This window comes from Phyllobates terribilis, unplaced genomic scaffold, assembly GCF_046119375.1.
Source record: "Phyllobates terribilis strain yellow unplaced genomic scaffold, ASM4611937v1 Scaffold_1__5_contigs__length_1240528914, whole genome shotgun sequence".
NCBI classification, from domain to species: Eukaryota; Metazoa; Chordata; class Amphibia; order Anura; family Dendrobatidae; genus Phyllobates; species Phyllobates terribilis.
The window spans coordinates 274681343-274693729 of record NW_027362761.1 but is presented as its reverse complement, the minus strand read 5'-3'; the positions used below and the strand labels follow the sequence as shown (position 1 = coordinate 274693729).

At 48.8% G+C, this 12387-nt stretch overlaps 1 protein-coding gene across 9 annotated transcripts in view; it reads left to right on the top strand.

Annotated features, from left to right (window-relative positions):
- The first annotated feature begins 9761 nt into the window (after positions 1 to 9761).
- Positions 9762 to 12387, top strand: part of GIT2 (GIT ArfGAP 2) — a 96529-nt gene continuing 93903 nt past the window's right edge. For 4 of the 9 annotated variants that reach the window (XM_073672822.1, XM_073672814.1, XM_073672798.1 and 1 more), the window contains exon 1: positions 9764 to 9999. In XM_073672822.1, coding sequence (XP_073528923.1) covers positions 9948 to 9999 — 52 coding nt within the window. In that variant the 5' untranslated portion in view covers positions 9764 to 9947. Of the gene's footprint in view, positions 10000 to 12387 lie in introns of all 9 variants that reach the window. The other 5 variants (XM_073672838.1, XM_073672789.1, XM_073672775.1 and 2 more) reach the window with 3 other exon arrangements.

Sequence of the window (12387 nt, the reverse complement as noted above, 5' to 3'; positions counted from 1 at the left end):
TACCCGGAGCCGGATCTGTTGAGGGTTGTAGTCTCGTGGCGGTGATCCGGTCCGTGCCCAGGGAGTCAAACTAAGTGGCGCTGTTTTAGCGGTAGATGTTGGACGACTACGCCACCCGTTGAGTGCAGCCAGGGGGCTGCTGCTGCAGGGCAGACCGCTGAGGCCGGTGGTAGGATTGTGCAGCGTGATAGTATAACCCCCAACGGGAGGGGTATGGCCTCAGGGCAGCCGACGTGGATGATGGGGGTAGCAGGAACCACTCGGAGACGGTACTGTGTAGTTCAGGGTCTTTACTGGTGACAAAGATAGACCCTCCCGGAGTACTGGCTAGCGATTGGGGCCTGGTCAGTCCTTGAGCAGATGGGATCTCCCCTGGCCGGGCGGAGTTGTAGGCCTCCCAAACTAACGATACTCTTCTGGCTACCTTGCTAGAGGCGGGTATAAGTAGCCCACGTCCCTGAGTGTACCGTGTGGTGCTCACCCGTATGGCCGGTGACTCGGGGCCTTCGGGTTTCTGGGCCAGAGGACCTGCAATCCCCTGCCGGTCGGTTTCTGCTGCTGGATAGGAGTTAGTCCCCACAGCCTCGGACTCCTGGTCCGGTGATAACTTCTCAGTCAGGGCGAGCTCTGCAGCTGCCAGCCCCTGACTCTTTGTAACACTGCTCCCACAGAGCTCCTGTTGTTTCTTCCTATATTTGCTTCTTTTCTCTGCTTCTTCTCTACTCCTCACCCTGCCTCAGCCCTAGGTTTATATAGGGGAAGTTCTTCCCCTCCCAGGACTGGGCAGGAGGTGTGGCATGCATAGGATCCCTGACCAAGAGACCTCCCACCTGCTCTCAGACATAACATTGCTGTTACTGTGGAAAACCAGACCCCTGGGGTGCCACATTCTTCTCCTGCATAATTCCTCTGCTTGCTGTATATGCCGCCATCTAATGCTCTGCTCTCCTGATTCAACTCACTGGTAGAATTCTCTGCTTGATATTTCTGCTTTATCTGTCCCTTTCCACTCAATACTCACATATGTCTGTCCTTTCCCCACTGTAGACTTTATCTGATGTTTAGAGGTGCTAAACTGTAGAGTCCGAGCCCTGTCTTTGATCACCCAGCCATGTCCTGGTGAGATGACCAGCTGCTAATTTAGCCACAAGCAGCTCCCACAATGCCCCTCACCTGATGGTTTAGTGTGCCCTATATATTTAGAAGCTCCTTAAGGGGTGCACGCGTGCTGGGTTGTGCAAAGTGGCTTCGGAGATAAGTGGCAGTTCTTTCAGAGGCAATTAGTCAGGGCAGGAGTCAGGTAACCAACACTTTGACCACTTACTCTCTTTTAACTATGTTTCTGTTAGATCTCACTTTTTCCTCTATAGTCCTCCACTTTCTAATAACCCCTCTAATCCCTACACCTAGTAAGAAACTCTTCATCTCTCCCTCCATCTTCCCCATTCATCTCACCTCCTCCTCCAAATTATTCCTCAACATTCAATCCTGGATCTCCAAACACAGACAGCCACCTCATGCTCTCTCTTGCTCCCACCTGCTAACACTTTCTCTGCTCCTCCTCACTGTTGGACATATCTCTCCAAATCCTGGTCCTCCTCGCCATATCCCCACAGTTTCTTCTACCTCCTATCCACGACCTTCCACAAACTGTCGCAACCCTTCTAACCTCATACCCATCCAACTAATCCCCACTTCCTTAGTTGCTCTAACAGGAGCTCTATGGAACGCTCGCTGCGTCTGCAACAAACTTTCCTACATCCACGACCTTTTCATTACTAACAAACTTTCCTTCCTCGCCATTACTGAAACCTGGCTCACCCCCTCTGACACAGCCTCCCCAGCTGCACTTTCATATGGCGGATTCCACCTTTCTCACACACCCCCCCCCCCAACGGCAAACATGGCGGAGGCGTAGGTTTTCTCCTGTCAGATACCTGCGCTTTCACCCAAATATCACTGACACCCTCTGTTATACTCCCCTCTTTTGAGGTGCACTGTGTGAGCATCTTTTCCCCCTCTGACCTCCAACTGGCCGTCATTTGCCGACCCCAAGGGCTGGCCACCACTTTCTTAGACCACTTCACCACCTGGCTGCTTCACTTCCTTTCCACTGACATCCCCACTATCATAATGGGTGACTTCAACATCCCCATTGACACTTCCCACTCGTCTGTCTCTAAGCTCCTATCCCTCACTTCCTCCTTCGGCCTTGCTCAATGGTCTTCGGCAGCTACTCATAAAGATGGCCACACACTGGACCTCATCTTCACCCGCCTCTGTTCCCTATCTAACCTCTCTAACTCACCTCTCCCTCTCTCTGACCATAACCTCCTCACATTCTCTACCCTCTCCTCTCCAAGTGCACAATCCCTACTCCACAAACTTACACACGCTCGCAGAAACCTCAAACACCTTGACCTACACTCACTCTCTGAATCCCTTCTCCCTCTTATAGACATAAATTCCTTACACAATGCAGATGTTGCTGCCGCTTCATATAACACCACAATAGCTGCAGCTCTCGACTCGATCGCCCCTCTCACACATACCAAATCTCGCACAATCAACAGGCAACCCTGGCACACCAAACTTACTAAAGAACTGTGACGGGCCTCCAGGGTTGCGGAGAGGACATGGAAAAGGTCTCACTCCATCGAGCACTTCATCGCATTCAAACAATCCCTCACTATCTTCAAGTCCGCGCTCACTACAGCCAAACAAACCTACTTCTCATCGCTCATATCCTCCCTGTCTCACAACCCTAAACAGCTATTTAACACTTTCAATTCTCTCCTTCATCCCCCAGCACCTCCTCCCTCTTCTCTCATCTCAGTCGAAGACTTTGCCTCATTCTTCAAGAAGAAGATTGACACCATCAGACAAAGCTTTTGCCTAAAGCCCGCACAACCCCTCCTCATATCTACTCAACCTTTCTCCTCCAAACCCCACTTCTCCACCATTACAGAAGGTCAAGTCTCCTCTTTACTCTCCAAATCACACCTCACCACCTGCGAACTTGACCCGATCCCATCCCACCTCATCCCTAACCTTACCACAGTCTTCATCCCAACCCTAACCCACCTCTTCAACCTGTCACTAACAACCGGTGTCTTCCCTTCATGTTTCAAACATGCCGCAATCACACCCATCCTCAAAAAGCCCTCCCTTGATCCATCCTCTCTGACTAGCTACCGCCCCATATCACTTCTCCCCTTTGCCTCAAAACTACTAGAACAACATGTCCACCTTGAACTGTCCTCCCACCTCTCCTCCTGTTCCCTCTTCGACCGCCTACAATCTGGTTTCCGACTGCATCACTCGACTGAAACTGCCCTGACCAAAGTCACCAGCGACCTACTAACTGCCAAATCCAAGCGACACTACTCCATCCTCCTCCTTCTGGACCTGTTATCTGCCTTCGACACAGTGGACCATTCCCTCTTACTACAGATTCTCTCATCTCTTGGCATCACGGACTTGGCTCTATCTTGGATCTCCTCATACTTAACAGACAGGACATTCAGCGTCTCCCACTCACGCACCACCTCCTCATCTCGCCCCCTATCTGTCGGTGTCCCCCAAGGTTCAGTTCTAGGACCTCTGCTCTTCTCCATCTACACCTTTGGCCTGGGACAGCTCATAGAGTCTCACGGCTTTCAGTATCACCTCTATGCTGATGACACACAGATAGCTCCTCCCTACTAACCAAAATCCCACAATGTCTGTCCGCCATCTCATCCTTCTTCTCTGCCAGATTTCTAAAACTCAACATGGATAAAACAGAGTTCATCATCTTTCCACCCTCTGATTCATATCCCCCATCTGACCTATCCATCAACATCAATGGCTGTTCACTCTCCCCAGTCCCACAAGCTTGCTGCCTTGGGGTAACCCTGGACTCTGATCTCTCCTTCAAACAACATATCCAAGCCCTTTCCACTTCCTGCCGACTCCAACTCAAAAATATCTACCGGATCCGTGCATTCCTCAGCAAAGACTCTGCAAAAACACTAGTGCATGCCCTCATCATCTCCCGCCTCGACTACTGCAACCTCCTGCTCTGTGGCCTCCCTTCCAACACTCTTGCGCCCCTCCAATCTATCCTAAACTCTGCTGCTCGACTAATCCACCTGTCCCCCCGCTATTCCCCAGCCTCCCCCCTCTATCAATCCCTTCACTGGCTCCCCATTGCCCAGAGAATCCAGTTCAAAACCCTAACCACGGCATACAAAGCCATCCACAACCTGTCTCCTCCATACATCTGTGACCTAGTCTCCCGGTACTTACCTGCACGCAACCTCCGATCCTCACAAGATCTCCTTCTCTACTCCCCTCTTATCTCCTCTTCCCACAATCGCATACAAGATTTCTCCCATGCATCGCCCCTACTCTGGAACTCTGTACCCCAACACATCAGACTCTCGCCTACCATGGAAGCCTTCAAAAGAAACTTGAAGACCTACCTCTTCCGACAAGCCTACAACCTGCAGTCACCTACTGTATCCTCACCCATCCCTTGTAGATTGTGAGCCCTCGCGGGCAGGGTCCTCACTCCTCCTGTACCAGTCGCTGACTTGTTTTGTTAAGATTATGTAAATGTTTTTGCTATGTATATCCCTATCACATGTAAAGCGCCATGGAATAAATGGCGCTATAATAATAAATAATAATAATAATAATACCCACAGGGGATATATATATATATATACCAGGATGGGGCCCAGGATAAGGGACATATATACCAGGATGGGGGATATATGTACCAGGATGGAGCCCAGGATAAGGGACATATATACCAGGATGGGGGATATTTATACCAAGATGGGGCCCAGGATGAGGGACATATACCAGAATGGGGGGTATATACAGTGAAGGAAATAAGTATTTGATCCCTTGCTGTTTTTGTAAGTTTGCCCACTGACAAAGACATGAACAGTCTATAATTTTAAGGGTAGGTTAATTTTAACATTGAGAGATAGAATATCCAAAAAAAATCAAGAAAATCACATTGTATTAATTAGATTAATGTATTTGCATTTTTTAGTGAGAAATGAGTATTTGATCCCCTACAAACCATTATGAGTTCTGGCTCCTACAGACCAGTTAGACTCTCCTAATCAACTCGTTACCTGCATTAAAGACAGCTGTCTTACATAGTCACCTGTATAAAAGACTCCTGTCCCCAGACTCATTGAGTCAAACCCTAACCTCTACAACATGGGCAAGACCAAACAGCTTTCTAAGGATGTCAGGGACAAGATCATAGACCTGCACAAAGCTGGAATGGGCTACAAAACAATAAGTACGACACTGGGTGAGGAGAAAACTGTTGTACGATAGTAAGAAAATGGAAGAAATACAAAATGACTGTCAATCGACATCGATCTGAGGCACCATGCAAAATCTCACCTCGTGGGGTATCCTTGATCATGAGGAAGGTGAGAGATCGGCCTAAAAATACACGGGGGGAACTTAATGATCTCAAGGCAGCTGGGACCACAGTCACCAAGAAAACCATTGGTAACACATTGCGCCTTAAAGGTTTAAAATCCTGCAGTGCCCGCAAGGTCCCCCTGCTCAAGAAGGCACATGTGCAGGCCCGTCTGAAGTTTGCCAATGAACATCTGGATGATTCTGTGAGTTATTGGGAGAAGGTGCTGTGGTCAGATGAGACAAAAATTGAGCTCTTTGGCATTAACTCAACTCGCCATATTTGGAGGAAGAGAAATGCTGCTTATGACCCAAAAAACACCATCCTCACTGTCAAGCATGAAGGTGGAAACATTATGATTTGGGGGTGTTTCTCTGCTAAGGGCACAGGACTACTTCACCGCATCAATGGGAGAATGGATGGAGCCATGTACTGTAAAATCCTGAGTGACAACCTCCTTCCCTCTGCCAGAACATTAAAAATGGGTCGTGGCTGGGTCTTCCAGCAAGACAATGACCCAAAACATACAGCCAAGGCAACAAACAAAAGAGTGGCTCAAAAAGAAGCACAGTAAGGTCATGGAGTGGCCGAGCCAGTCTTCAGACCTTAATCCCATAGAAAACATAGAGGGAGTTGAAGCTCCGAGTTGCCAAGTGACAGCCTCAAAATCTGAATGATTTAGAGATGATCTGCAAAGAGGAGTGGACCAAAATTCCTCCTGACATGTGCGCAACCCTCATGAACTACAAAAAACGTCTGACTGCTGTGCTTGTTAACAAGGGTTTTGCCACCAAGTATTAATTGTTGTTTGCCAGAGGGATCAAATACTTATTTCTCTCTTCTAGCTGAAGTATTTGCTGGCGTTGGCAGGCCCCTCACTCTGTAGTTAAGCCCCTGACTCTGGGGTGCTTTCACACAGCGTTGTGTCCTCGTCTGGGCATACGTCCTAAAATTCCCCGCAAAGCGGGGTCTGGACGTATGCTCTGACAGGGCCATAGACCGCAATGGTGACGGCAGAGCGAACTTGAGCTCTGCCGTGCACTTTTTTCGGGAGTCTACGCCCACAAGAGGTGGACACTCAGACTTTGGCTGCTGCGTACCGCTACAGGTGTCCCCCATTGGTTTCCCATGGTGTCAGGTGATAGCTGCAGCCAATCAACAGATGTTAATTGACTGCAGTGACCACAGACCATCTGAAGTAGAAGAAAGAGACAGGAAATGGTTTCTGCCAGCTCTACCGTAACAAGACCGCTGTGGCTAATCAATGGCCATTTATTGACTGTCGCGGTCACCTGATGTCAGGGAGACTGATGGGACAGTAGTAGCAGTATGGAGGAATGTCAGTGGTCCAGTAGATGTTTTTTTAATCTTAGTACCTCCATGGGCCCATTTTAGACAACATTTTTTAGAAGTGGACCAACCCTTTAAAGAGAAACTGTGACCAGAAAAAAGTGCTACTAACCTGCAGATATGGGGATAATCTGGAGGTTAATAGCGTTACTAACTTGCCTGGTGCCCACACTTAGCCAAATGCTGTTGGGAGAAAAATGTACTTTATTCCCCCCGCAGCGTTCCGGTTTCAGTCACAGGGGCGGCGCTAGTTCAGTCACCGCTCTGAGTATACAGAGTGGCGGCTGTAACCAAGCCCCCGGTCCTGACTGAGGCTCTGCATTAGGGCTCACTACCAGGGGGAATAAAGTTAATTTTTCGCCCGGCAACGTTTGGCTAAGTGCCGGCTCTGGGCAGATTAATAATGCTATTAACCCCATATTTGCTAATAGAAACTGACTGATGGCGGTAGCCGTGGGTGAGTTGCTCTTCCATGTCACCCTGGCGTTTTACAGAAAAGATGGGTCCTGGATGGGTGTTGGTGTTAGTGTTGTGAGGGCCTTGCACCGTGCAGGCCGTCTTTAGCTGATGGTATTGGCTGGCCAGGATCACAAATTCCACAAATTAATAAAGGAGACTTCCGTTTACTGAGCTTGATAAGGGTTATGTACAAGGGATAGCGGGTATACAGTCTTGATTACGTTTCCGCCACAGTAAGAAACCTTTTCATTGCCACTGTATCCTTCCTTTGTAGGATACTCCAGGGCTCTGCATCTTATCTGTTTCATCTCTGTCGCCACAACCCAGTTCATAGGCCATAGTCCTGATCAGCGAGTTTCTTTCTACTTGCTCAACGGTTCCGCGTCCTATCACTATGGACGCCCTGGATCTACCGCTCGGGACCCCCACGCTCCCAGTCCTCTTTAGGTCTGTTACCTTCAGCACTAGCAAGCTCTTAGGTTTTTTGTGACTCGGTGTCTTATCCAATAACACCTTCTGGAAGGTCTCTCAGTCTCATCAGTAACAGGATCTCGCTAGTCCTTGTGACTCGCCCCCTGGGCCGTGGGGCTGATACGGCTTTCCTGGTCCCTTCTGTTGTGGCAGGGCCTTCAGGCTTCTTAGGCCAAGGAATATACAGTCCCCTGCGGACTGGTTATCTGCTGGAGAATGTGGAATCCTCCCAGCCTCAGACACCAAAGTCTGATAAATTAAGTCCTTTATCTGCCAAGACAGGCTCACTTCGCCTCTTGTCTCTGGCTTGTGGCTCTCCTCCTGCCACACTTACTCTTAGGTGCAATACAACTTTCTGTCCCTGCTCTACTCCGGGACACGTGTCAGTGCTGAGACAGGTCATCCAGTTCTCCCTAACCCTGCCCCCAGTTCCAGCTTTTATAGGGGTAGCCTGCTCCCCCTACTGGCCTGAGACAGGAGGTATTGCATGCTAATGTTCCCCTGACTAGAGAACCTCCCCCTTGCTCTCAGACACAGCTTTATTAGATTTTGTGGCATCCAGGCCAGGGTGACACACTTGCTCCAGTCTCTTCTAGCTGTGGATCACCCCTTGGCAGCACTGCACACTTGTCACTCTCCAAACTCTAATTCCTATCTCACTATCATGAGGCAGACAGCTTTCCCAGGTGCTAGCCCCTCCCACTGTGGGCTAGTCCCAACTCTTAACTCTCACTTACCCTGCTGTCTGTTGCTGGGCAGAACTTCCCTACAAAACACTATTTTACAGTTAACTATCTACATCCTATACTATACTCTAATGTCACTATCTATGTCTTATCCTACACTATCCACATTATACATGTTACACTTATGCATTACCTCTACATTACTCATGCGCTATACATTACACACGTAAACATATTACACTTCACAAGATACACAAAAGACGCATAACACTAAATACACAACGCGATTTGTGTCTTTAGGGGCAGGAACGTGGCAGTCCAGTCCACACCTCTTACATTAATAGCGCTTTCTCTGACAGGTTCCCTTTAAATATATGTTCTGAAATATTGGCAGTCACTGATGTCATTGATTGGCTGCAGCACTGACGGTGTGACGTCCCCTCTGCAGCACAATAATTGAGGCAGCGGCAGAGTCACAGCACTGGGCACGGGAAGAGTCACGGTAGATTTTATTTTTATCACGGCAAGCATGAGGTTTTTTTTTACAAAAAGATGAAAGGGGAAATCTCCTTTAGCGGGCATTTGCTGCTCGCTAACTGTAGTGGGATCTGTTTCGGTAATGGCGTCGTTTTACTGAATATCATACTATTTTGGCTGGAAATAGAATCTGCGATGGAGGCATCACAAATATGAACACATTGTTAAAGGGCAGCATCATCAGAAAGTGACTTAGTGTTTACATCAGGATTCTGTGAGAAATGTATTTTTCCCTTGCTCGACCTCCGCTCCAGTCATTGTCTATGGGATGGCTCGCCTCTATTTCCCGCAGTCCCATAGCCAGTACATGGTGGAGACTGAGCATGCGGCTCCATTCAGCACAAGGCTACAGAACTTCAATCTCCGGATCCCTGGAGGTCCCAGTGGTCGGACCCCCAGCAATCGGCAAGATATCCCCAATCCAGAGGATAAGGAATAACTTGCTTTATTGGGAATAACCATTTAAGTTCTCTTCATTTTTTGCTGATTTCCAGCAGCGGTCACGTGCCGTCCATTTTTCAAGTGACCGATGCAGCCAATCCCTGGCAGCAAAGGTGATACCGTCATGTGACTTGGCTGAGGCCAGTGACTGGCTGAATGAATTTAGTATGACATGTAACCACTGTAGGAACCAATAGGCAGCACTAAACTGACAATGAATTCTATTTGTGTGTTTTTGTTGTTTTTTTTTTTTTTACAAACCCCAGGCAAGCCCTTGTATTATTGACCCTGCAGGCTTTCCGTCCCCCCGTGAGGTGACACTGTGCAGGGCACGCATTCCTGTGCTGGGCCTGCGGGGAGGGTGCGCGCTCCCGCACACGCACACAGTCTTCCAGGACGCGCGTGAAGTGGATGGGGCGTGGCCAGGACGTGTGGGCGGGTCTAGTCGTCAGCCAGGCAGTCGGGGCTGTGTGGTGTCGCTCTGCCCTACACCCGGCTTTGTGTCCCGGGCCCGCAGCGTCCGTGCGAGCATCTCCACAGAGCGGAGTCCCGGGCCCTCGGCCACCGCCATGTCCAAGCGGCTGAAGAGCCTGGAGGTGTGCGCAGACTGTAGCGTGCAGGGTAAGTGGGCGGCTGTCATTGCTAGCTGAGGGGCACCATGGTGGGCATCGCTGCTGCGATCAGGCCTGGGATGGGCACATATTTGGAGATGATGTATTTCTGGGCTGTGGTTTGGCCGGGGTGCCTCCATGATGCTGTTTGTGCCCCTTGTTTGGGCGCTGGGCTGTGATGCCGCACAGCTGTGCCTTATTTACCATGGATCCCTTGGCACTGACTGCTGCCCGGAGTGTCAGACAATCCTGCCCACATATGGCATGTCCTAGTAGTCACTGCCCCATAAGCATGCCAAGGTGCCCAAGCAGACATGAACTTCCAGTCTGTGCAGAGACTTGGCACAGTGCCCACTACAGTATTGATCCCCAGAGGATGACATATATTGGCAGGGGTGCTGGTGCCAGTCCTGGACTGTTCTCAGATGTAAGTGGGCACATACCCTATAAATGGCCATAAATGCTGAAGTGGGATTGGCATAAAGGGGCAACAGAGTGCGGCAGCTCCTGACCTAGTGATTAGTAGGGGTGTCTGTGCCTGACCCTCACCAAAGACTGCTGTGGCACTGATCGCGGAGTGTTGGGTCCAGGACGTAATATTGCACCTGACGTCCATCTGCATACGATGGGGTTTACAGTGACCTTGATGATGTTTTGTGGGGTTTGCTGCCTATCCTGCCCCAGGTCTTATTGCCGTGAGCCCTGACCTTACAACACCGACATCTGATTAGTTCTTCCATTCTGTGGACAGTCCACCTCTGCCTAGGGTTCTCCATACATGTCATGGGCACACGACGGAGTGTTCAAATATTAGAGCCTCGCTAAAATGATAAAAGGAATCACCAGAAGCCGTGATCAATCAGCTTTTTGGTTATACTGCTCAGTGACAATCAATATGGCGACCACTATAGCTCCTGCCAGGTTCTCACCCATTCTCCCCATCTCCACTGTGGTGCAGGTGGAGACATATTTACTATTCAGTCCTGGATCTCAACAGCATTATTCTTTCATCGGGTGGAAATAAGTGCTGACTGGCCGTTTAAATGGCCCATAAAGGAATCTGTCACCAGGTTTTTGCCACCTAATCCCAGAGCATATTGTATAGACAGAGACCCTGATTCCAGCAATGGGTCACTTACTGGGTTGCTTGCTCTATTTTTGATAAAATCACTGTTTTATCAACAGGAGATGATCAATGAGGATGAGTACATGAGCTATTTACAACCCCGCCCCCACCACTGGCAGCTTTCTGCCTATGCACAGTGTACACATCGGTCAATCAGGGGTGTGGACGGGTTATACAGAGCTTAGAATTCAGAGAACTGGTAGATCTGCAGCTGATAAAACAGTGACACAAAGCTGGAATCAGGGTTTCTGGCTCTACATTACACCATTCTCAGATGTGGCACCAAAAACGTGGTGACAGGTTCCCATTAAAGGGTTATTCCCATGTTTAGAAAATATTGCCTCTCCTTGGGGTAGGTGATAACTTGCTGATTGGTGGGGTCTGACCGTCTGAATGGACTGGTGACGAGATATGTGGCCCACTACTCCATTCATTCTCTATACAACTGCTTGAGATAGGCTTTTTCTGTCAGTCCTCTGCGGTCTCATGTAATGAATGGAGCTGTGGGGCTTATGTCTGGATTCCACTATACTCAGAAAGCTTTGTACAACCTTGTTCTCGGGATCTATTAGGGTCCATCTGGTTGGACCCCATTGATCTGAAAGTTAACATGTGGTCTAAGAAAAGTTGATAACTCCTAAAGATGGGAATAACCATTGCTTGTTTGACCATGCTGTTGTTTTTTTTTATTTGGGAAAGTTTACTTTTCTATTTAACACATTAGATGCTGCAGTCAATATCTGTGACGTGTAAGTGGTTAGACAGTGGAATGGGGCTTTCTGTCACCCCAGTAGCCCCATCCCCACCCGTATGCCATCACTGGGCACCATTAGGTTGTCAATGCATCCCAAAGCACAGATATAGCCCTCTGGCATCTCTGCGCACCCATGAAGCCCTTCCTATATGATAGATGCCTTGCCCTGATGTACTGCAGTGTATTGACTCATCTAGAGATTGAATGGTCATAGTGTGTGTCTGTATATATCAAAGGTGGACATACCATTAGTGCAACCTGTGCAGCCATACAGGGGTCCAAGAGATATGGGGGCCACTTCTACCTCTGAAACAAGTGGGATAGTGAACTATGATGAGCTGTTGGACTGCGAAGGGCCCATATATTATTCTTCCACAGGGGCCCTCTTCTGTGTTCTCGAGTGTGTGTGTATATAATTATATGTATATGTATTAGTGTGTCTTTGTGTAAATATGAAACGAATAGTAATTGGAAGTATATAAAATGCATGATTGGGAGGAAAAATGAAAACAAAAAAA